Source organism: Tachysurus vachellii, chromosome 2 (assembly GCF_030014155.1).
Source record: "Tachysurus vachellii isolate PV-2020 chromosome 2, HZAU_Pvac_v1, whole genome shotgun sequence".
In the NCBI taxonomy this organism is placed as follows: domain Eukaryota; kingdom Metazoa; phylum Chordata; class Actinopteri; order Siluriformes; family Bagridae; genus Tachysurus; species Tachysurus vachellii.
This window is the reverse complement of record NC_083461.1, coordinates 24106093-24128257: the sequence shown is the minus strand read 5'-3', so window position 1 is coordinate 24128257 and position 22165 is coordinate 24106093. Positions and strand designations below refer to the sequence as shown.

The 22165-nt window shown below is 39.7% G+C and overlaps 1 protein-coding gene across 1 annotated transcript; it reads right to left on the bottom strand.

Moving 5' to 3' along the window:
• Positions 1 to 200: 200 nt before the first annotated feature.
• On the bottom strand, positions 201 to 22165 carry arhgap27 (Rho GTPase activating protein 27). Its single transcript, XM_060863936.1, has 18 exons — positions 22025 to 22165; positions 19817 to 20683; positions 11098 to 11565; positions 10661 to 10885; positions 10482 to 10562; positions 9244 to 9351; positions 8438 to 8509; positions 6311 to 6378; positions 6120 to 6207; positions 5920 to 6021; positions 5724 to 5822; positions 5503 to 5608; positions 2272 to 2397; positions 2084 to 2182; positions 1913 to 1990; positions 1694 to 1822; positions 1495 to 1600; positions 201 to 1304 (listed from the first exon to the last, which is right to left on the bottom strand). Exons 2-18 carry the CDS (start codon positions 20624 to 20626, stop codon positions 1130 to 1132), a joined length of 2940 nt encoding a protein of 979 aa, XP_060719919.1. The 5' UTR covers positions 20627 to 20683; positions 22025 to 22165; the 3' UTR covers positions 201 to 1129.

Genomic DNA, 22165 nt, shown 5'->3' with positions numbered 1-22165 from the left:
ACTGACTTTAGTTTATTGCCATCACCTTGACTGGATACTAAAAACAGTGCTACCTACTGACCAAATAATCAATACTCTTGTGTTTCTCAGACAAACATGATCAATCTCAGTCATAAATCTTATCTTAAAGAATCTATTACTAATCAACACCTCACACTCCTTGGTATCGGTAAATATCCATAAATATCAACAACGTGACATGACTTTAAATGTAAAAGTTACTTTATTAAAAATTCTTCATAAGCAACGCATAGCATAAATATGCCTTTCGTATGTACACAATGGAAACACAAACACAATATGCCTTATTTATCTTTTTGTTTTATATAAAATATTAATGCTTTATAAATCTTTACAACTAGGCTCTTTATTTCAATCAGGATCCAAGTTCGTCTATGTGCAAATCAATTTTACAGAGTGAAGGTTTACTTTCGTGCTAATAAATACAGAACTATTATAATAACTAAAAGTCTGTACAATCTACTGTCCCCCATTTATAGTAATATACGGTAAGATGAGTATAGATGGCAGTATTATGACAAAAAGACAACATGGTATAACAGAAACAAACCTCTGCTAACGTTCTAAAAAAAGGCTCATGTCTCTAGAAACTGCTTCTAATAGCTATATAATATCTTTAAACCACATGGTTGAGAGTTAACCAGTTCGATGTATTTTTCCATATTAAGGCTAAAAGCAGTGTTATGAATATTTTGAATTAAATATTTCCATATGCTGAGGTATGTGGTCATTACCAGGATTCTATCTATGCAGCACTCGCTTGATTGATTGATTATGTCTGAGAAAAAACCCATCGAGTGTAAAAAAATGAATTTGAATTCTAGTCATTTATATTTTCTAGTATTTCACATTATGTTCTGAGAGCGATATTTCCATACACCACCAACATCTCATTCAAGTTATTATGTCTATATGGGCATTTCCATCTAATATGATCAAGAGTATTAAACAGGTTAAAGAAATACTAAGCCCAAAATACTAACATGGCTCATAGCAAAATATCGTAGAATGACAGCTGACCCTTATTGACTTTTTTTTTCTTCGTTCGAATATTTCGTATTCTGTTAAATAATTTAACATGAATTGCCGGTGCAGACTTTTCAGGCTCTCACATGTGAAAGATTGCTTCAAATTCACTGAGGATGAACTCAATGATCTGGTTCTGGAAGACCATGTACGCAGTAATGTTCGCTGACTCCATTTCGGGTCTGAGCAACGTCGGGCCGAAGACGATGGCCACGTTCTGCAGAGACATCCTGTTCACATCTCCATGCTCGATAACTCTGGAAAAAAAAAATATATGAGAGACATAGGAAGTGACTGAGGAAGGTTTCCTTCTGGAAACTGGCCACAAAGTATGAATGATCATCTACTATTTTTATTCTTTCCATAACAAAACAAAAACCCTAAATGTTTGAACTGTAAATGAACTACATATGAATAATAATATTAATAATAAAGAAATAAACATACTTCCTTAAATGGCTAAACAGCGCCTCCATTGTGTCATGATTGTATTGCGGTAAAGATTTCACCAAATCACGTATATAGGAAATTTTGCTGTTGTAGTCTGGAATTTCTACAATAAATAAAAAAAAGAACGAGAAACATATTAAGCTACAAACATCTAGACACGGTGTAAATTCTGCCTTAGTTGTGTAAAGGGACCTACTGATGCCCTGGACAAAGCTGTTGAAGTGACTGTAAGGGAACAGGGGCTCTTGTAATTCCCTGAAGAAGAGCTTTAAGGCTCCTGTAATGACGTGGATGTCCCAGGGACCCTCCTCCAGATCTAGATCCTCTGTTGGTGTTCATAAAGATAAGATATGAATATGAGTTTTGTGTATAAACCACAAAAATATGAATGAATAAATAAATAAAGCGATATTACCGTGATCAGCCTTGAAACGTAGCTTCTGAATAATGGCTAAGTTCCCGCTAACTCTGTAGATTCCATCGACCCCCAAACCTGGGAGGACAAAAACAGACTGGATCACGTTCGCTATTTAACTGTAAAACAACTGCGTGGGATGTTGATTGCACACGGATGAACACACTGTACCTCTTTTCTCTACTGTCCTGATGCACTTCATCACAAAACTGGGCACCGTGGTCCTTTCCTGAGCGCAGAGATTTTGCAGATGACAGCCAAAGACGTTTTCTGTGTCAGACAATAAAATAAAACGCCTCAGTTATAAACCTGTCGTCGATGGAAACCACAGACATCTTAAGCAAAAGCAGAAAGCTCACCTCTAATATAGCCTTTTTCCTTGACTGACTGCAAAGTAGGCCTCTTGAGGAGAAACTTGCGGAGCTTGTTGCGGACCTTCTTCTGGTCTGACTCAGACGTGGAAGTAGTGGAAAGCTGCCGACCTGCTAACGGACCCAACAAAGTAGATAAAGTATATTTTGGCAATGTTTTATGTCCTGTTTGATATCACAATCACACTCTTACATGTTTATTTATTTTATGAATTATTTCTTAGTTTAAGAGTATTTAAGAAATCAGAATCAATTTTAATTAATTTTAAACGTTCTGACACATTATATATCTGTGATATGAGATATATACTCTCTGTCTGTCGAGCTATACGTGCCGCTCCTGAGTTCCGAGTCTGATTGCTTCTTCTTGACCTACAAGGTCATTCTTGTCGAATGGTGATTACTCTGCTTGGATAGATAGATCTTTATCATTGGAGACCATCACACTGTCTTTGATCATCTTTATGCTCGGGTCTTCATCAGTGAACATCTGAAGACTTCTCCAGGAAAGAATTAATGTTAAGTCTGTAATGATCTCAGAAATGACTCTGACCTGTTAGTTTCTCGGGATCTCCTGGTTGCACAATTCCACTGGACTATAAACTGTTGTAGAAATGACATTATTTAGATTTACTTATTATTATTTACTGTCCAGTGTCACCCAAATGAGGATGAGGTTCACTTCTGAGTCTGGTTCCTCTCAAAGTTTCTTCCTCATATCATCTCAGGGAGTTTTTCCTCAACACCGTCACCTCAGTACGGAAGCGTATTGCATTCACTTGAGGAAAAAAATCTACTCTGTTTTTCTGAATTAACGAGTTAATTATCTCAGAATTATGAGATAATTTTTCAGGAATAAAAAAAAATCTACTGTTTTTCTGAATTAACGACTTAATTATCTCAAAATTATGAGAAATTTTTTTTTAAAAACATTTTTTTCACTCTGTTTTTATGAATTAATGAGTTAATTATCTCAGAATTATGAGATCATTTTTCATAAAAAAAAAAAAATTAATTGTTCTGTTTTTCTGAATTAATGAGATCCCTCAAAATCCTGCCAGGAGCTCTATTTTAGGTGGATTGCATGGAAGTAAACATGTCCCGCCTTTCAAGTTTAATCCGGTTTTATTTTACTGTGGGTTTGAGACATTGGGAGATACTGCTGTCTTTAAGTAATATAAATGGTATTGTTATTAGTGCATCAACTTTGCGCAGACACCTCATGACTTTGCGCCTGTTCAGACAAAAAGAACATTCTGATCTGCTTGACGTTGCTCCAGGATAAGTTGAACCGATATGGTATGCTTCACGGATATAAGATGATGCATCTGAAATGCATTCAGGCTGGCTATGTGGTGACACAAGAGACAATCAGGCAATTGCTGAAAATACTGGATCCCCATGGAGTGCAACTGAGGCGCCGGAATCGTCTTCGGCGACGTTTGTATCATAATCCAGGCCCGAACTTTTTATGGCATTTTGATTCATATGACAAACTCAAACCATATGGGATCTGCATCAATGGTGCAATCGACGGGTTTTCACGAATGGTGATATGGCTACCGTGAAGCAGACCATATCGGTTCAACTGATATAGAAACACAGCAACGTCAAGCAGATCAGAATGTTCTTTTCGTCTGAACAGGTGCAAAGTCATGAGGTGTCTGCGCAAAGTTGATGCACTAATAACAATACCATTTATATTACTTAAAGACAGCAGTATCTCCCAATGTCTCAAACCCACAGTAAAATAAAACCGGATTAAACTTGAAAGGCGGGACATGTTTACTTCCATGCAATCCACCTAAAATAGAGCTCCTGGCAGGATTTTGAGGGATCTCATTAATTCAGAAAAACAGAACAATTAATTTTTTTTTTTTATGAAAAATGATCTCATAATTCTGAGATAATTAACTAATTAATTCATAAAAACAGAGTGAAAAAAATGTTTTTCAAAAAAAATTTCTCATAATTTTGAGATAATTAAGTCGTTAATTCAGAAAAACAGAGCAAAAAACTTTTTATTCATGAAAAATTCTCATAATTCTGAGATAATTAACTCGTTAATTCAGAAAAACAGAGTAGATTTTTTTTATTCATGAAAAATTATCTCATAATTCTGAGATAATTAACTCGTTAATTCAGAAAAACAGAGTAGATTTTTTTCCTCAAGTGAATGCAATACGCTTCCGTACCTCAGGATTGATCATTAGCGATAGATGTTAGAGATAAATGGTAAATTAATTTTAGGTTTGGCTTTGAACTGCGGTCAATTTGAACATTTGATGGCTTCATCAGGAAGGAATCAAGTGTTACTTCCAGTGGTTTTCCTAGTAGTCAACAATGTGGTTCATCCCAGTTGAGCTAAAATGTAATCATAACATTATGTAGCATGCTAGGTTTTTTTTTCTTGGTGTGTGTTATTTGTTCCCTTTAGATATCAGAACTTTAACATTTTTCATTTCTGTGAATCATGTAGCAGCAGCACAATGTGTACAACAATGCAGATACAAGTCAAGATCTCGTGTTCACGTCACACATCAGAACATAGAAAAAGTAGAATATCTGTGACGTTAAACGTGGCAAATGGGCCATCTATATTTTACACAGGAGCAAAAAGCTTTGAATGGAGAACCGTGAGTAGAAAACTCATTGTTAATAACATTCAGGTTCAGGAATGTTCATTCATTCATTCATTCATTCATCTTCTACCGCTTATCCGAACTACCTCGGGTCACGGGGAGCCTGTGCCTATCTCAGGCGTCATCGGGCATCAAGGCAGGATACACCCTGGACGGAGTGCCAACCCATTGCAGGGCACACACACACACACTCATTCACTCAAGCAATCACACACTAGGGACAATTTTCCAGAGATGCCAATCAACCTACCATGCATGTCTTTGGACCGGGGGAGGAAACCGGAGTACCCGGAGGAAACCCCCGAGGCACGGGGAGAACATGCAAACTCCACACACACACAAGGTGGAGGCGGGACTCGAACCCCGACCCTGGAGGTGTGAGGCGAACGTGCTAACCACTAAGCCACCGTGCCCCCCCAGGAATGTTCAGAACTTCAAAAACATTGAGATGGATGAGCTACATCAGCAGGACTCACTGGGTTCTCAAGTCAAGAGTCTATCATGGGTACCGACTCACAAACTTGGGGCAGTTGGGCTAGTCAGTTACGGCGCAATATTTCTACCCTTATATTCTTACCATTACTCAATCGTCGCTTGTCTCCGCTTGATTTGTCCTCCTTTTCCGTGCTAGAAGACTTTTCACTGGCTTCCTCGTCATCATCTGAATGGTGCTGCTCCATGTCCTGAGAGAAATAAACACACTTTAGATCATTTCTTACATGCTTAATAGTAAAATATTAAAGACACGATAATTCTCCATAAACAGAACCAGGATGTTTGGACGTTAGTCCGACTTACAATTTGCCGTATGGTGTCTGTTATTACTTTATGCCAGTCGGTGATGATGCTGTCAGTATCATACTGAATCAAGTATTCTGCCCCAGTCCGACTTTTTAGCTAAATTAAAACGAAATGAAACATTTCTTTCCACATTTGAAGCAATCATTCATGACAATATATAGCAGGAGTGTATCTGGTGGCCTCATTTTTATACCTCCAAAACATTCTTTTTGCTGGACTTCTCCTTTGCGGCCCATCCGATCGTCGCTCCTTTCAACTCCACAGTGAATTCTGGAACGATCTGATTGATCTTGCTCTGTGGATAAAGACATTCATTGCTAGGCTCTTTGTAAAAATTGTAATTAGTGCCATTGAGTCATGACAGCTGTTTAAGAAGAGTGCTGCAGCACGTACTGATGTTCCTGTTGGGTTGGACTTTGGATCCTTGTGGAATATCAGAACCCCTCCATGAAGAACAGTCCATGACTGAGCCCAGTTCTTTCTGTCAAAACAATATTGACAAAGAAGGTTTGTTTAACAAAATCTACCACGTTGTAGCTTCATTCATAACCCTTCATTGATGCCAAACAATCATTTGTCCTTACCGTACTTTTTTCCCGTTCTCGGAAATCTTGGTCTTGTTAAGGATTCCAGCTTTCTCTAAATTTGAAACCTAAAAATGGGAATAAATAATAGGATGGTTTCAGAAGCAGAACAGGAACCCGCAAACTGCTTGTGTTTGGTCACTTGCCTTTGTATTGTAGCTATCCTATTCTTATCTTTGCATAAACAGCAAACCTTTACTGTCCAGTTTGTTAGTAGACAGTGTGGCTTACCCAGTAATCATTATTGCCCAATATACAGCAATCAGCCATAACATTAATACTCTGATCGGTTAAAGGTGGGGTGCACGATGTTTGACAAATGCTTCAGAAAAATGAGTCAGTAGCCAATGAACAGAGTGTGGCCAATGAGCAGAAAGGGGCGTGTCTTGTCAATATGCGGCGGACAGAGTGTTCAGTGCGCATGTGTGACATTATCAGAAAGCGATTGAAACATTGATATGGCGGATAAAAACGAAAAGCGAAAAAAGGCTTACGACAAGGCAAGAAGCAGGACCCATGTTAATATAGGATCAGCTTTCCAGCGCTGGAGAGAACTGGAGCTAAACCTTTCACGGTACAACACACAGTACTACAAAAACACATTTGTATTACCATAGTATTACTCACTGTGTTCATTTACTGATAAAAATATCCCCTCGGCCAGCTGCCCCAACAGGTTTCGCCATAATAGTTGCCTGGGTTACGTATGTATGTGTGGGCGGAGCTATCAAAACAGGGGTAACACCCATTTGGGTTAGGGGCGTGTTTGTTTTGGTGATTTCAAATGTTAACATTGGCTTTCAAACATCGTGCACCCCACCTTTAAGGTATGGACTCCACAAGACCTCTGAAGGTGTGCTGTGGTATCTGGCACCAAGGTGTCAGCAGCAGGTCCTGTAAGTTGTGAGGTTGAGGTGAGGCCACAGTAGATCGGACTCGTTTGTCCAGAATGTCCCAGAGATGCTCATTTTGGGAGCCCAAGTTAACACCCTGAACACTGTTGTGAATTCAGGCAGTTGTGGTTCAAGCTGTTAAGGCTTTGGGCTGTTGATTAGAGGATTGGGGTTGAAGCCCCAGGACTGCCACACTGTTGGGCCCTTAACCATCACTACTCCAGGGGCACTATATCATGGCTGACCCTGCAAACTGACCTCAACCTCCAAAGTTGGGATATGTGAAGCTCTCCGTTGGCCTAGCCATTATCCTCACATGGTGGATCCTAACCACTGAATTCAGGAAAAACCCACAAGATGCCTCCAGTTGTTTTGGAGATCCATCACAATTCATCACAAGGTCCCTCAAACGCTTACAACACATCAACATCAAGAAGTGACAAGTACAGTGGCCGAAAAGTTTTCTGATTTGTTAATGTGTTTCGTGCACCGATTCAGACAACCCGGAAGCGGTAGGTATAGTTTGTGAATGGAAAATTACGGATCATTGGACAAGACAACTGTCATTAAAGATATACAGGTGAATGAAAGGTGTCTCATCCGATGATGGTAAGTTTCCATTCACAAACTATACCAACCACTTCCGGGTTGTCTGACTTGTTAATGTGTTTTGGGATTTGTTAATTTGTTTTCGGATTTGTTAATGTGTTTTCGGATTTGTTAATGTGTTTTCGGATTTGTTAATGTGTTTTCGGATTTGTTAATGTGTTTTCGGATTTGTTAATTTGTTTTGCACTTCCCGGCCACCGTAGACAAGATCATCACTGGTTATTCACTTCACCTCTCCGTGGTTTTAGTGTTTAATACCGAGAAGAATACCGAGTCGAAACAAGCAGGGCCAAGCAGTCACTCAGCAGCAAGTACACTGTATTGCACATGCATTAAAAACTAATTGTACATGCATTAAACATATTGTACATTCATTAAAAACTAATGCACTAATTTTTTTGTAGTTTCATGTATTTTATGATTATTTAAGTGTCTTTAATCCATCAACAGTTTAAACTTCTAACATTCTTGTATATAGACCGAAGTTGGCTTTCACATTTAAAGATCCAGGTCTGTACAGGCCTGTAGGTGGCGCTGTGAAGTGCTCTGTGTTCCCTTTACTTCATCTCTTGGACATACCACGTGATGCATGAATGTCGAGTGGAGGATCAGGTCACAGACTTACGTTATGCAGCGTTTCTGGAGAGCCGAACATATCACTGTCTGAAGCGTTCCTGCGATGACTTATGGGAAATTTCTGTCAGGGGGAAAAATATTTATTTAAATCTCCAACAAATTGGGTAACAACAATTACTCAAATTCTGAAAATATTTAATATCATTTCATTATATCTTGGATGATAAAATCTTAGCTGTTAAATATGATTTTGTTTTTTTTTCTAGCTACTCACGTAAAAAAAAGTTGGACATCTTGCATAGTACTTTAAACTTTTAGGGTCCAAGATTATGATCCAGAAGTGAACAACTTCAACAGAAACAATTGAACAAAACAAAAACAGAAACAAAAGACGTTGATGATGATGATTGATGCCTACGTCTGATTACTGCGAGTATACTGATTTGTGCAATCGATGATTTCCTGTTGTTGTCCTTCCTCCACCCTCACACACAGGATTCTACAATCCTGAATTATTACTGCATTATTCTACATCATCGATTTTGGAACAAAAAATAATACAATCTGACAGGTTTTATTTCTAGTTCTGATCTGTTTAGACTTCTGCATTCTTTCCAGACGTCCAGCTACACCTCAGACCCTTAAAACCATGCTGAGAGGTGGACTGGGTTGCTTGCGCATGTGTTCCACATGATCCTGACCAGGATAAAGAGACTACTGAAGATGAATGAACGAACTACGGAACCGGTCTCATTCACCGATTGAGCTCGGCTCCAACATCGCCCCCTGATGGGGACACCTTGCAGGAGTTCTGCAGGGGTTCTGTTGTAATTTGACCTATGGCTTAAAAATCACCTCATCTTGAGATCCGGTGCTGTTCCTCCAGGTTCTCATTGAGCCAAGTCCATCCTGCCCCACGGTTCCACCATTTCCCACTTTGCACTGTCGCAAACCAGCGGAAAGCTGAAGAGGGAAGAAAAGAGAAGAGAAGAGACAAGACAGTCTTTCATTAACTTCTCTATCATTTAAAGACAAACACCAGAAAAGAAACATAATAATATTTTAGTACTGGATATTATGAGTCCTCATAAATCACAAAAGTTTGTGCAAGCAGTGAGGAGCTCAAACTTTTATTGGGAGCTTTAGTAAAACACTCCTAGGTGAAGATTCTTCATGAAGCTGCTTAAGAAGAATCAAAGAGTCATTAGGAATTCTGGTCAAATTTAAAATACAAAATAGTTTCAATGTATTATTCCATAACGTGAGGATCCTATGATCCGTGTTGTGTCAGGAAGAGTTTGACTCCTAACCCTAAGGTTGTGGGTTCGAGTCTCTGCAATACCACGACTGAGGTGCCCTTGAGCACAGCACCGAACCCCCCAACTGCTCCCCGGGTGCCGCAGCATAAATGGCTGCCAACTGCTCTGGGTGTGTATTCACGGTGTGTGTTCACTGCTGTGTGTGTGCACTTTGGATGGGTTAAATGCAGAGAACGAATTCTGAGTATGGGTCACCATACTTAGCTGTATGTCACGTCACATCATGTCACGAATACACAGATCGGACGATTTGTGCAACCGATGATTTCCTGTTGTTGTCCTTCCTCCACCCTCACACACAGGATTCTACAATCCTGAATTATTACTGCATTATTCTACATCATCGATTTTGGATCCTATGATCCGTGTTGTGTCAGGAAGAGTTTGACTCCTAACCCTAAGGTTGTGGGTTCGAGTCTCGGCAATACCACGACTGAGGTGCCCTTGAGAACAGCACCGAACCCCCCCCAACTGCTCCCCGGGCGCCGCAGCATAAATGGCTGCCAACTGCTCTGGGTGTGTATTCACGGTGTGTGTGTTCACTGCTGTGTGTGGCGTTGTGTTCGTTGTGGCGACCCTGAACAGTGAGCGGACGAATAACACACCACCACCACGACATTTCACAATGTTAACATCTTCTGTTTATGTGCCCAGGTGTGATCTCAGAAACCACTGTGTCATACAGGTGAACGAACTTCTACACATGCCAAGCTTTTTTACCTTTTTTTGGTTTATCTAGCGGAAAATTCATTTAAAATAAAAGGTTTCACTGACTTCAGGTAAGTTCCACTCAGACTTGGATCCATCTTTCAGGTAGTAATATGTCTGTCCCCGATCATCCAGTGACTTCACCCACTGTCCACACAAACATTTATATTGTTTAAATGTTAACGTTCCAAATATAAAAACATAGAAAAAAAAACTATCGCTTAATGTTTATCTCATCCATTTACCTGCTCTTGGGTATGATCGTTGGTGAAGATCCAGACTCCATCAGGGTCAATGTTCAGCGTCCAGCCTGCAGGAATACTGCGGTCTAGACACGCTCTTGGAATGAGAGCTTTTTTCACATGGGCCAATGAGTATTCCGATGAACCGGCAAAGGATAAAACTTCCTCTGTGCCCAGAGTTGCCGGACCATCTTCTTCATGAGGGTAGTCTTCCTCAGGGAGGGGAGGCTAGAGTTCAAGGAATGAAAGTTGACAGGTGAGATAAGTCTGGGCTTCAAAATAAGAGACTGAGTTTTATAAAAATTATCATATAAGTTGTATATTTTTGGTTATATGAAGACCTCCTTCTGTGTATCTTCAAACCCGTATTTTACCTTCAAGGATCTTATGTATTAATTGAAAAGTACAGGATGCAAGTGCAGTGTGTGTGCTTTTTATACCGGTAGCCCATCCTGTAGGCTGTTGCCTGATAGAGGAGGAGTCAGCAGACCATCCGGTGGGTCCCAGGAACTCTCTCCAGAGACGGGGTTAAAAAAGAAGTGTCTGCCACTCTTCTCGTCCAGCACCTTTTCCCAATCTGATGTCCATTTTGTTCCACCTGTGGGTGAACAGGCTGGGGACAGGGATGGTGTTGGGGAGACAGGAATCTCCTTAGTCCCCACCTCAGTCTCCATTACGGAGCTAAGAGGATAATCCCAAGTGCTACGGCCTGTGCTGGGATGATAGTAGTACTCTTTTCCGCTCTCCTCGTCAGTGTGGATCTCCCATCCCCTGGAGCCTAGAAGAAGAGTGTCGTTGAGTTCAGAAGGCTCTGAAACACCCCAAGCAGAAGCGGAGGACAAGCTGCCGATGCTCTGACGTATCCTGGGCAGGTTTACGTACACTGCCGAGAGATCCTCATTCTCAACCTGGTTGAGAGATTAATCAACAGTTAATAACTATGCAATTCCTTTTGCATACTGTATACGTCTCAGTTTAGGACAAATAATATCGTCTCAATTTAAATACAAAGACCATAATAATAAACTACTACATCACGCCCATACTATTTTCCTCCCGCCTTCAAGGTTTGAGGCAACGATGTTTGTTTAGTCAGAAGCTGCGCGCTAAAAAAATAAATCTCTTCCTGTACACAGAGGAAATAAAACACTTACAACCACAACAACCTACTCGCTCGTCCTATTCAAAGACACCCGCATAACCCACAGACAGAGCAAATAAATAGATAAATACTAGACTCCTGCAGGTTCTGATAGTTATCAAAAAGTTTGTATAGCGATAAGATAGCAAGACATTTTGATGCTCAAAATTTACTCGTTATTTGTCATGACAGAAAGTCTCACAACTATTTCTGTCAAATTTCTTGTAGCGCAGTATCAAATCAGTATCAGTCTCAGAGTCAAAGCTCTAAAATTGTCAATCTGAAGCAGTCTGATTGGCTGGAATATGAACATCTTTGTCAGACTTAAGTCGCAAATTTGAGACTTGAGACTTGCTTGACAAATATTAAAAAAGACTCGACTTGATATTCATGACTTGAGACTTACTTGTGACTTGCACATGTGTGACTTACTCCCACCTCTGCTAAGAACTGCACATGATATCAGATATTTGTGTAAAAAAATTGATTAACGGCATTAAGTTTAACTCATATTTACAATGAAGTTTAACTCTCAGTCCATCACAGAGAGATAAACCGCACTTAGCCATGACGCTTAGCCTTGACTGCTGTTAAGCTTTGTCCCCCTCGCTTATTTCTGTAAAATACCAAATCTTCAGTGTTTATAGTGCATCTCATTCACAACGGCTATTTAATGCTAAACACGTTGTTAGGTCTAAACAAATCCCAAACGTTATCTCGCAACTTGAGTTAAACCTGTTCCTCATGGTGTTAGAACCAAACATTAAACCTGGTATCTGACAGCAAAATATGTGTAAGACATACTGTAGGTGTGAGACAGAGCAAGAAGAAGAAGAAGAAGAAGAAGAAGAAGAAGAAAGAGATAGAGAGAAAACAAGTTCTTAAGGGAGATGTGCAATTCCCAGAATGCATGCCACCTTTTTTGAGGATAAAATTAGATGTGCTGAATGTGTTGAGCCAACAGAGACATGGATATACCCTGCATATGTCACTTTATAAGTAGGCTAAGAGAACCCGAGTTAGAGAATGAGTAAGTGAGAGAGATTTGAGAAAGAGAAATAGAGAGATGAATGGAATGGAATGGAAGTCTGCTGTTCATGCTCTATTGGCTGGAATGTGTATTGATAGCGTCAGATATTGACTCGAACGTCTTATTTCTTCATACCACAGAGCGAAAACATTTCACGTGTTACACCTAGATGTTTTCTGCAAGAGGTTTCTAACAGGAAGAGCCTCTAAACAGCGTCAACACCATTAACATGTCTGAAATAAAACATTACTGTGAAACACTTCCTAGTTCCATATTATAATGTTTGATGCAAAAATCACTATAATTGAAGTCACCCGACTTGATGTGGGTGTAAACAGGCAGTTTTTCTCTTAACTTCCTGCTTTCAAACACCCCAGCAGAAGAGCCTTATCACAGCATCAGGAGATCCGAGAGATCTCGAGATTAGAAAGTTCATACTCATATGTTTTCCTAACAGGTTGTCATCCAGGACCGAAGCCTACCTGGGGATGCAGAGAGACGGCCGTCGTAGGACGGCAGTTCAGCCGAACCTTGGAGTAATAATCCACCATGGTTGTGATCAGTCAGAAAGCTCCAGGGTGTCAAGAGTGAAAGCTCATGATGCCAGTTAACGTACCACTACGGCGTGGAGAACCGGAGCAACCGTACAATCGACACTCGAGTTAAAACAGCAGCATCTTCAGGAAGCCGCGTGTTCAGTGTTATGTGGACAGAGGAAAGAGAAGTTCTAGCTCTTGCTCTGTGATAGTGGGGGAGGGGGAAATACTGAGAGGGTGAGACAAAAAATGAGAGAGAGTGAAAGACAGAGAGAGAGAGAGAGAGAGAGAGAGAGAGAGAGAGAGAGAGAGAGAGAGAGAATGAATTGAGACAATAATAGAGAGCTGGGTGTACTTTGGCGAATTGAGTTGAAACAATCACAACGATTAATGTCACTGCTACACTCTCTTCCTCTCAGAGCTAGAGAAGAGAAGAGAAGAAGAAGAGAAGAAGAGACGAGAGCTTGCCTACTGAGATGCAAATTCAGTTTACTGTTGCATTCTCTCACGTACTCACAGAAACAAGACTGCGAATAAGTCACTGGGTTCGTTTTTTTAACAGTAACTGACAAATAAAAAGTATTTTATTTTTTATTCGTCTTTTTTTTAGATTGCAAAAAAAATCTTAAAAATATTCATGTACAGTATATAAAATAAGGATTAACACAAAAAATAGTTATAATGAGTTAAATATAGTTATATCATCTATTGTAGAGAAACGTAGCTGAAGACGTAGCTGATTGTGTGTGTGTGTGTGTGTGTGTGTGTGTGTGTGTGTGTGTGTGTAATGAAAAGTTTTATAGAAAAGGTTTAGGTGTATGTAGGATTATTTGTATGTGAGATAGAACAATACAAAACACAGGATAAAGAGCGGAGGTTGCTAAACAGTTTCCTTCCTTGTCAGGGTGAAAATGTGTGTGAGGGTGGTGCTATAGATTTTTTTTTTTCGAGGGACAGAGTGTGTGTGTGTGTGTGTGTGTGTTGTTTGGTCGGTTTGGGGGTGGGAGTAATTTAAAAATAAAGTTAAGAGGTACACACACACACACACACACACAGACACACACACTACATACAGACACACACACAGACACACAAAGACACACCCAAACACACACACAAACTACACACACGCAGACACACACATAGACACACACACACACATTTCCTCTGAAAGATTTCCAACAACCAGAAAGACAAATCTAAATTGTAGTAGTGAGCCATAGCGTTGTCCTGAAATCATTTAATTCTCGACTCAGGTACTTTTGATGGAGCCTCGTTTTTTTATTAAATCATGTATGTTCCTGACTCTGTGGTTGATAACCAGTCAGTGGTTTAAAAAGAAAGAAAGAAAATCAGGCTTCCTGCTGTACATGTAGTTTGTTATTCAAATCTTCTACTTGACAGCCTAAAACCTACATGACCTCACTTCCATAGAGTGCAGTGCTTCTGATCCCAGTCAACTGAACACTTTCCCTTGCATATTCATTTAAGCAAATACGCTTCCTAAAGCAGCACAAGGATTTGGACTATTCGCCATTTTTTAAAAAAAAAACAATGTTCGGTACGTAGATTACCGATGGCTTTGAGTACATTTTTAAAACAGTCTTTCTAACCTCAGGAGATGTGCTTAATGAAGTCAGAGGCCTCAAGAGGAATCTCATCTTAAAATGGCACGAAGTACTATAAACGAAGAGCAGAACTTGGAGAACATGGACGCTATTAACCGAGAAAACGTATACAACAGATAAAACACACACACCTGTAAATTGGTTCTATCTACAAAACTGGAGCCCGTAGGATGTTTTTTTCTATTTTGGGAGACATACTACATGTCAAAGTTCTAGCAAATCAGCAGTTTCTAAAATACGCTGAACTTTGATGTATTCTGCTGGTATTCCTAATAAATTGTCTAGTCAGTGTGAAAGTCTGATTATTCACGTAGAAAGCAAATGTCTGGATGTCCAAAAAAATTGGACAGGAATAGAAATACAGAGCGTGAATGAGGATTTTCTTGTCAGTCCGTCGGTCTAACAGAAAGACGATATACGAGATCGCCGTTGTAAGTGAAGATGAGATATTGTGGAGCAGAAATTGAGAAAGCGCACAACTTCCTTACTTAATCAAATTACTTCTTTCAATGGAACGGAGCCTGACAAGGCAGACAAGGACACAATCACACCACACACACATGCACGGTCTGTCTTTCTCACACAGAAGCACTATTGAGGCCAAACTTCCCTCTCCCCCCCCAACGTTATATCATCAGGCATGGCCTGGAATCTGGATTAACTCACTGAAGGTCCGTTCTAGTGCGCAGCTATGCAGGATGGTAGAGTCAGTTATACAGTGATGGCTGGGAACATTATGTGTCAAGTGAGACAGATTATCAACCACTCTCCTCAGGCAGGAGATGGAAATACCTCACGTCCATCCGAAAGATAAGGCAAAATATCTCCATCTCCATATATCCATCCTAGACTAATATTTCCTGAAAGCCTTGCAGTAGAGTCCACGTGAAAAAGAATATGTGAAATATTTGTACCCCGGCCAACATCATGGACTGTTTTGAATGGCATAACGACGCAGGGTGGTTCGTAGCAAACCTTCATACGTACCATCTGAAACAAGGAAGTGAGCAAACAGGAGCCGAAAAACGGATGTTACTTAAAAGCACATCTGGCAGACTTCTGCTACACAACCTAATTTTGGTTTTAATCGAAACTTATACCTGACTGAACATATTTTAAGTACACCGAATCGCACGTTTAATCACCGCCACCTCTTCACTGTTGCTGGCTTAGAGAAACCCCTTAATATAGAAAGGAAGATTCGAAAAAAAATGCTGACAGTCAACTTAGGTGATGCAATCAGTCAGCTGACAGCGACACTGCAGATAAATATAGAATTGTTGTGTTCAAAGCTACTATGAAAGAAGATGACTAAGATGTACAGTAATAACATGCAGCACTGTAAGTGTATATGATCATTGTTTATCATGACCGCTATCTGACAGTTCGTTACATCGTTAATGCTGGAGAAATGTTAGGTGGTTAAGTGGTTAAGGCTCTGGGGTGTTGATTGGGGTTCAGGCCCCAGCACTGCTAAGCTGCCACTGTTGGGCCCTTGAGCAAGGCCCTTAAGCATCTCTGCTCCAGTGGTGCTGTATCATGTCTGACCCTGTGCTCTGACCCCAACCTTTAAAATTTGGGATATGTGAAGAAAGTATTTCACTGTGCTTTAATGTAGATGTGACAAATTATTATAAACACTCGCTGTATTTCATTGCCCTGCGATGGGTTGGCACTCTGTCCAGGGTGTATCCTGCCTTGATGCCCGATGACGCCTGAGATAGGCACAGGCTCCCCGTGACCCGAGGTAGTTCGGATAAGCGGTAGAAGATGAATGAATGAATGTATTTCATGTGCCATAATACGGAACATTGTCTTCATGGGAAATAAATAAAACAATGGGCTTTGAGCTGAATCAGTCTGTCTGATCTAAACTAAAGTCAGACAACAAGCAAACAGCAAGGGCTCATTTCAACACGGACAACTATCAGACACTTCAGCCTAAACCACCACTAATTTAAATAATGGTCACACAGTAAAATCATAACCCTTAAAACTCTTACAGCTTTGACAACATTTATCTAAAATCATTGTTACTCGTGTTACCATAATAACACACATGTGAAATGAAGCCAACATATTCTTTGGGTTTGTTCTTCTGGGTTTGTTCTCTGTATTCAAGTCTCTGTGTGACATTTACATGCAAACCAAATTGTCGCGTGTTGCTTTGATGCTTGCTTTGGCAGAAGGCTGAGGAGTTTAAATGCAGGGTGGTGCAATATACAAGGCCACAATACAGATATGTTGCTGTAAGATATTCTAGGGAAACTTTAAAATGGGATAATTATTAAGATGTTAATGTAGTGTCTAGAAAAACTACAAACTCTACTTGAACTACTGTCACTACAATGGAATTGACATTGAAAGTCCTTTGCACAGAATTTTAAATAGCTATTATTTACATAAATTACCTAATGTGTAAGCAGAAGCTAAACCTCCATTTTTTGCACATGCGCACACACACACACCACACACACACACACAAACACGCACGCTACTGGTCTGAGCAGTTATGCTGCATTTCTAACGCGCCACAATACAGAAGCTACAGATGTGCTTGCACTGAGAAAGCTTTGTGAAGCAAATCCAAGCTTTCAAACACGAATACTAGTGAATCATGTTTCATAAATCCTTTAATATTCTTAAAGTAGATGCACTATAATGAAACCTGAATCCACAACACGGATGCCCGGAGTCTGAATCGACATGTTTATCAGCTCAAGCTGTATTTAATTATGCCTTCATCTTCCATTTTCCAAAATCTGTATCATCTTTGCATACGTTTAGATGTTTAAATGATGACATTTCTCCAATCTGAACCCAGGTCCAAGTCATAATTAACTTAGTTATCTAAACTGGAAAATGTAAAAGGCTTCCGGAGTCACATTGGTCATACAATACGCCTGTCTTGTATGACTGTACAAACAAGCTGCTTTAGAAACAACAACGTACAGTGGACGCTGAAGTACGACCATCAGATTTACTACATATTCTTAGAGGAATCAACAGAATAAATGTTTTTTCCTGGACTGTTTGTGTAATCCTTCCTGGTGAATCACACATTCATGCACAAATCTGTGTACATTATGTCATACGTCAGTAACATTCAGATGAGTCCGGACCATGTCAGATGCCCTTCAACACACAACACACAACACACAAAAGGCAACCACAAGCATAAGTCAAACACAGGTTCCGGAGGTTCAATAATCAGCTAGAGACCAAATTAGAATAAGTTGGAATAAAGCCTGGTGCACCTCGGCTGTGCCATACTTGGACCTCCAATCACCATGGAGACCAGAACTTCAGTGGCAGGCGTCCAAATTTAAGGGGCCTTCGGTTCTTCCAAAGAGCTCCAGTTCACTGTGGAGTGAGATTTCACTTTTTTTCTTCACTTCTCTTTACATCTACATGGAATTTTAAGAATACAATTGTGCTGAATGAAATGTAATTACTAAATAAATAAATAAATAAATAAATAAATAAATAAATCTAAAATTGATTAAATAAAAAATTATTAAATGTAGATTTATCACAAAATATCCATCTCCACACACTGCATACTTCTGTACTAAAAAATCAATCTATCTATCTATCTATCTATCTATCTATCTATCTATCTATCTATCTATCTATCTATCTACGTATAGCCACACCGCTGACGGTTGCCATGGCTACCGACTACTTTTTTACGCACTTTTTTAGTGCGTAAAACCTCCGACTCAACTCAAGTCATTGAAACGCAAAGGAGAACTTATTTTGCTGACATAAAAACCTCCAGGATTTCAAGAGCTGCAAAAAAGGGAACCGTATAAAAACGAAAGGCGTTTCCTGCTTCACCTGGATTTTTGTTCCATCATCTAGAGCACCATAAAGTGCAGAGAAAGTGCCCCAGCCTACCGTGCAACAGGTGTTTACCCCCCTGCGAAGAAGGTGTTAATACGATGTTCATCCTTATTACATCCTCTCGAAACGACGAGTAAAGATGATGTGGGGAAAAAAAACTGGAAGCTGGTACTTAGGGAGTGTTTGCGCACTGGAGAGGGTTTAAACTTAACCCTTTCAGCGCCTTGGAGCAAAAAACGCAGCTGAACTGTGTGTCCTGTTTCACTCCATCCAGGAAGAAAATAAAAAGATTTAACCTTAAAGGCTCATTTGACTGCATCATAAAGATTGTGAGAAGAGATTCATTAACGGTTATAAATTTAACACAAATTAACAATGACGATAAATAGTCAAAGGAGAAAAAAAAAGTTGATTAAAATAGGAGATTTAGGAAGTTTATTAATCTATTTTGCCCCCTAGTGGAATGGCTGAGATGGCTGGTTTCAGCCCTGTGAATGATGTGAATGCTGATTTATCAAAACTTCTATTCAATGTGAATGATCTCATTTGGAGCTGTTTTTCTCATTTTAAATAATAAAACAACAATAATAAAAACAATATATAATAATGTACACCATACATTATCCATTTCTTTTGATGACACACTTGTGGGCCACTTTATTAATTGCTAAACTGCTGTCGTCAGATGAAAATCATCTCACAATTGCATATAGAGTTTAAATCCAGAGCCCAGTTTTCTCTTTCAGCAGGTTTTTACCTGAGGATGTGAAGCTCTGCACTCAGTATTTGGTTGCATACAGCACCTCACAGTGGCCATGCACAAGACGAACGCTGTGAGTGTACTGTGAACGTGTGGCAATGCAAATAGCTCCTCTACATCACAATATGAGGTCAAATTAATATCTGAAGCATAACACATTTTAATTAGAGTTAAATATTTAAACGAGTCAATCCTCATAGTGATGAAAAAATAAATACCTTATCAGCGAATGGACTTGGTATGTCAATAGGAGAACCGGGACTCTGCTGTGGAGAAAATGGTAGGGACATACACGAAGGAGAAACTGGAGAGATCAGTGGTAGATCTTTAGTATCCTGAGCCACCGAATCCTTTACAGGATCTACAGAGTCATATATATGGTCTTCCTTGAGATCCCATATTTTTGGGTCCCAGCCAGCCCGTATGAGCATTTGAATATCTTCGTTGAGGTCGGTTTTAATCTCACTTGGCTCTGTTACTGTTTTTTGCAAGGTAGTATCCGGGATGTGTTTTTGGGAGACGGCATATGTACTTTCCCCATCAACTAGAGGTAAAGAATTTGTCAAACCGTCTCGGCTAAGATCCATCGGTTCAGTTTTAACCTCCCAAGGCTCATTCTCCAAGGATTTGTCTTTGAACTCATCACTTGGAATGACAAACATAGAGATCCCGTATTGGTCCTTTTCATTAGGAGTCTTGATGGCTTTTTGGTCTTTAGCAATCACCTCCAGAGACACAGGCGGCACTGTGTCAGAATATGTAATATCCTTTGCTGGAGAATTTAGAATATCCTGTCCATCCTGCTGACCTGAAAGTTGAGTAGTCTCACTTTCAGAAGGCAACTCTGTGACATATTGGGCTGGGATAAAGAAAGGCTTGGTCACCTCATCCTTGCGTACATACCACCAGTGGTCATTGGTTTTGGCCACCAGTACGTAGCGTTCGTTGGGTTTGATGGACACTTGCCTGCCTTCGCGTGTCGTGTATTCGTAGTGAAATTTCACCAGCACCAACTGATGGAGTGACATCGTTTCCAAGCTCTCAGTGTTCACAGGGTCAGGGTTCACACTGGATCATCATTGCAGCTGGAAGTCAAGAAGACAAAGGAACATGTTTAAGCATCAGCACTCTGATGATTGAACTGAATTTGTCCAACTTCTGCTAAATCCGCCATGAGTATGTTTGACAGAAAGACAAGAGTTTAAACTCCTTTGCTCATCAAAAATTCTTTCCTTTCCAAACCCGCACGTCCTTTTAGAAAAGAGGAATGTGGACAGACAAGAGGAACAAAAACCCTACTTCTGCTGGTTCTATTTCGAGTGCAGTGAGCAAAAGGGCGAGGCTTGCTATGTGATGCACAAAGGCTTAACAATAGAACTGAATCACCTGCAAAACACAAACTCTAGAGTCTAAGTAGGGAAATATAAATTGTCAATCTTTCCCTTGTTCTCCTTATGTTTTTTATATTTTCATTTAGCTTATGACTCGTGTAGCTACTACTTATATATATAGGCTGTTGGTTGAAAGGTCTTGCCACTTACACTTTATATATTAGTATAAAACACTAATGAAACACTGTGTGACACAGTATCGCTCGCAGGAAGCAAGCAGACTCTTTACAGAAGGGAAATGATGTCACAACCCACAAAACAGGAAAGCGTTCACCCATATGCATGTAACATGTACAGCAACCTCAGGTTACCATACAAGCACTGTTCTATATATACAAATATATATATATATATTGTTGTGTTAACAAAACAAAAATGCCTGCATTGTGAATTTAGTTACCTGGATGACAATAGCACGGTAATGTAGATATCTTCAAAAAACATCTGCTTTAAAGCTGAATCTTTAAAAAAAAGATTCTTCGATTATAAAATCAATTCAGCCAGTAAAACAGTACGTCACTCAGTAATAGACGAAATAAAATAAAGGAGTTAAGTAGTGAAGTAATGAGCAATTACAGTCAACTAATTTGTAGTAATTTACCCAACAGTGTCTGTCTAGATGGTGATGTCACTGAAAGGTGTTTCCAAAAGTGACATGTCACATATGCCAAACATGTAAAAACAGGGTAAGACTTTTTACAGCGAAGTAAAAGATTTATCATTTTATGATCATTTCAGATTTAATTTCATTCCACAATTTCATAATTGTGCATTAGATTGAATGTGATCTGTGATCCCTGTATTATTGAGGATATGCTAGTTTACAGCTTTGAGAGTAGTATTGGTTTTATAGTAAGGTAAACATTAACAGCTCTCCAAAGAGAACACTGTATGTGTATTCATCACACACACACACACACACACACACACACACACACACACACACACACACACACACACACACACACACACACACACACACACACACACACGTTCATAGGGTGGAAATTAAACATTAGATGCTAAAATGCTTACCTGTAGTGAGCAGACAGCAGAACACGGTGACATCCTTCATTTCACGAAAGAATTTCTTTGGAGGAATAAAATAGAGTTAAAGTCAGTGCACGAAGAGGACTGTGTACGAGCAGGGAGCGCGCGTGCATGTGTGTGTGTGTG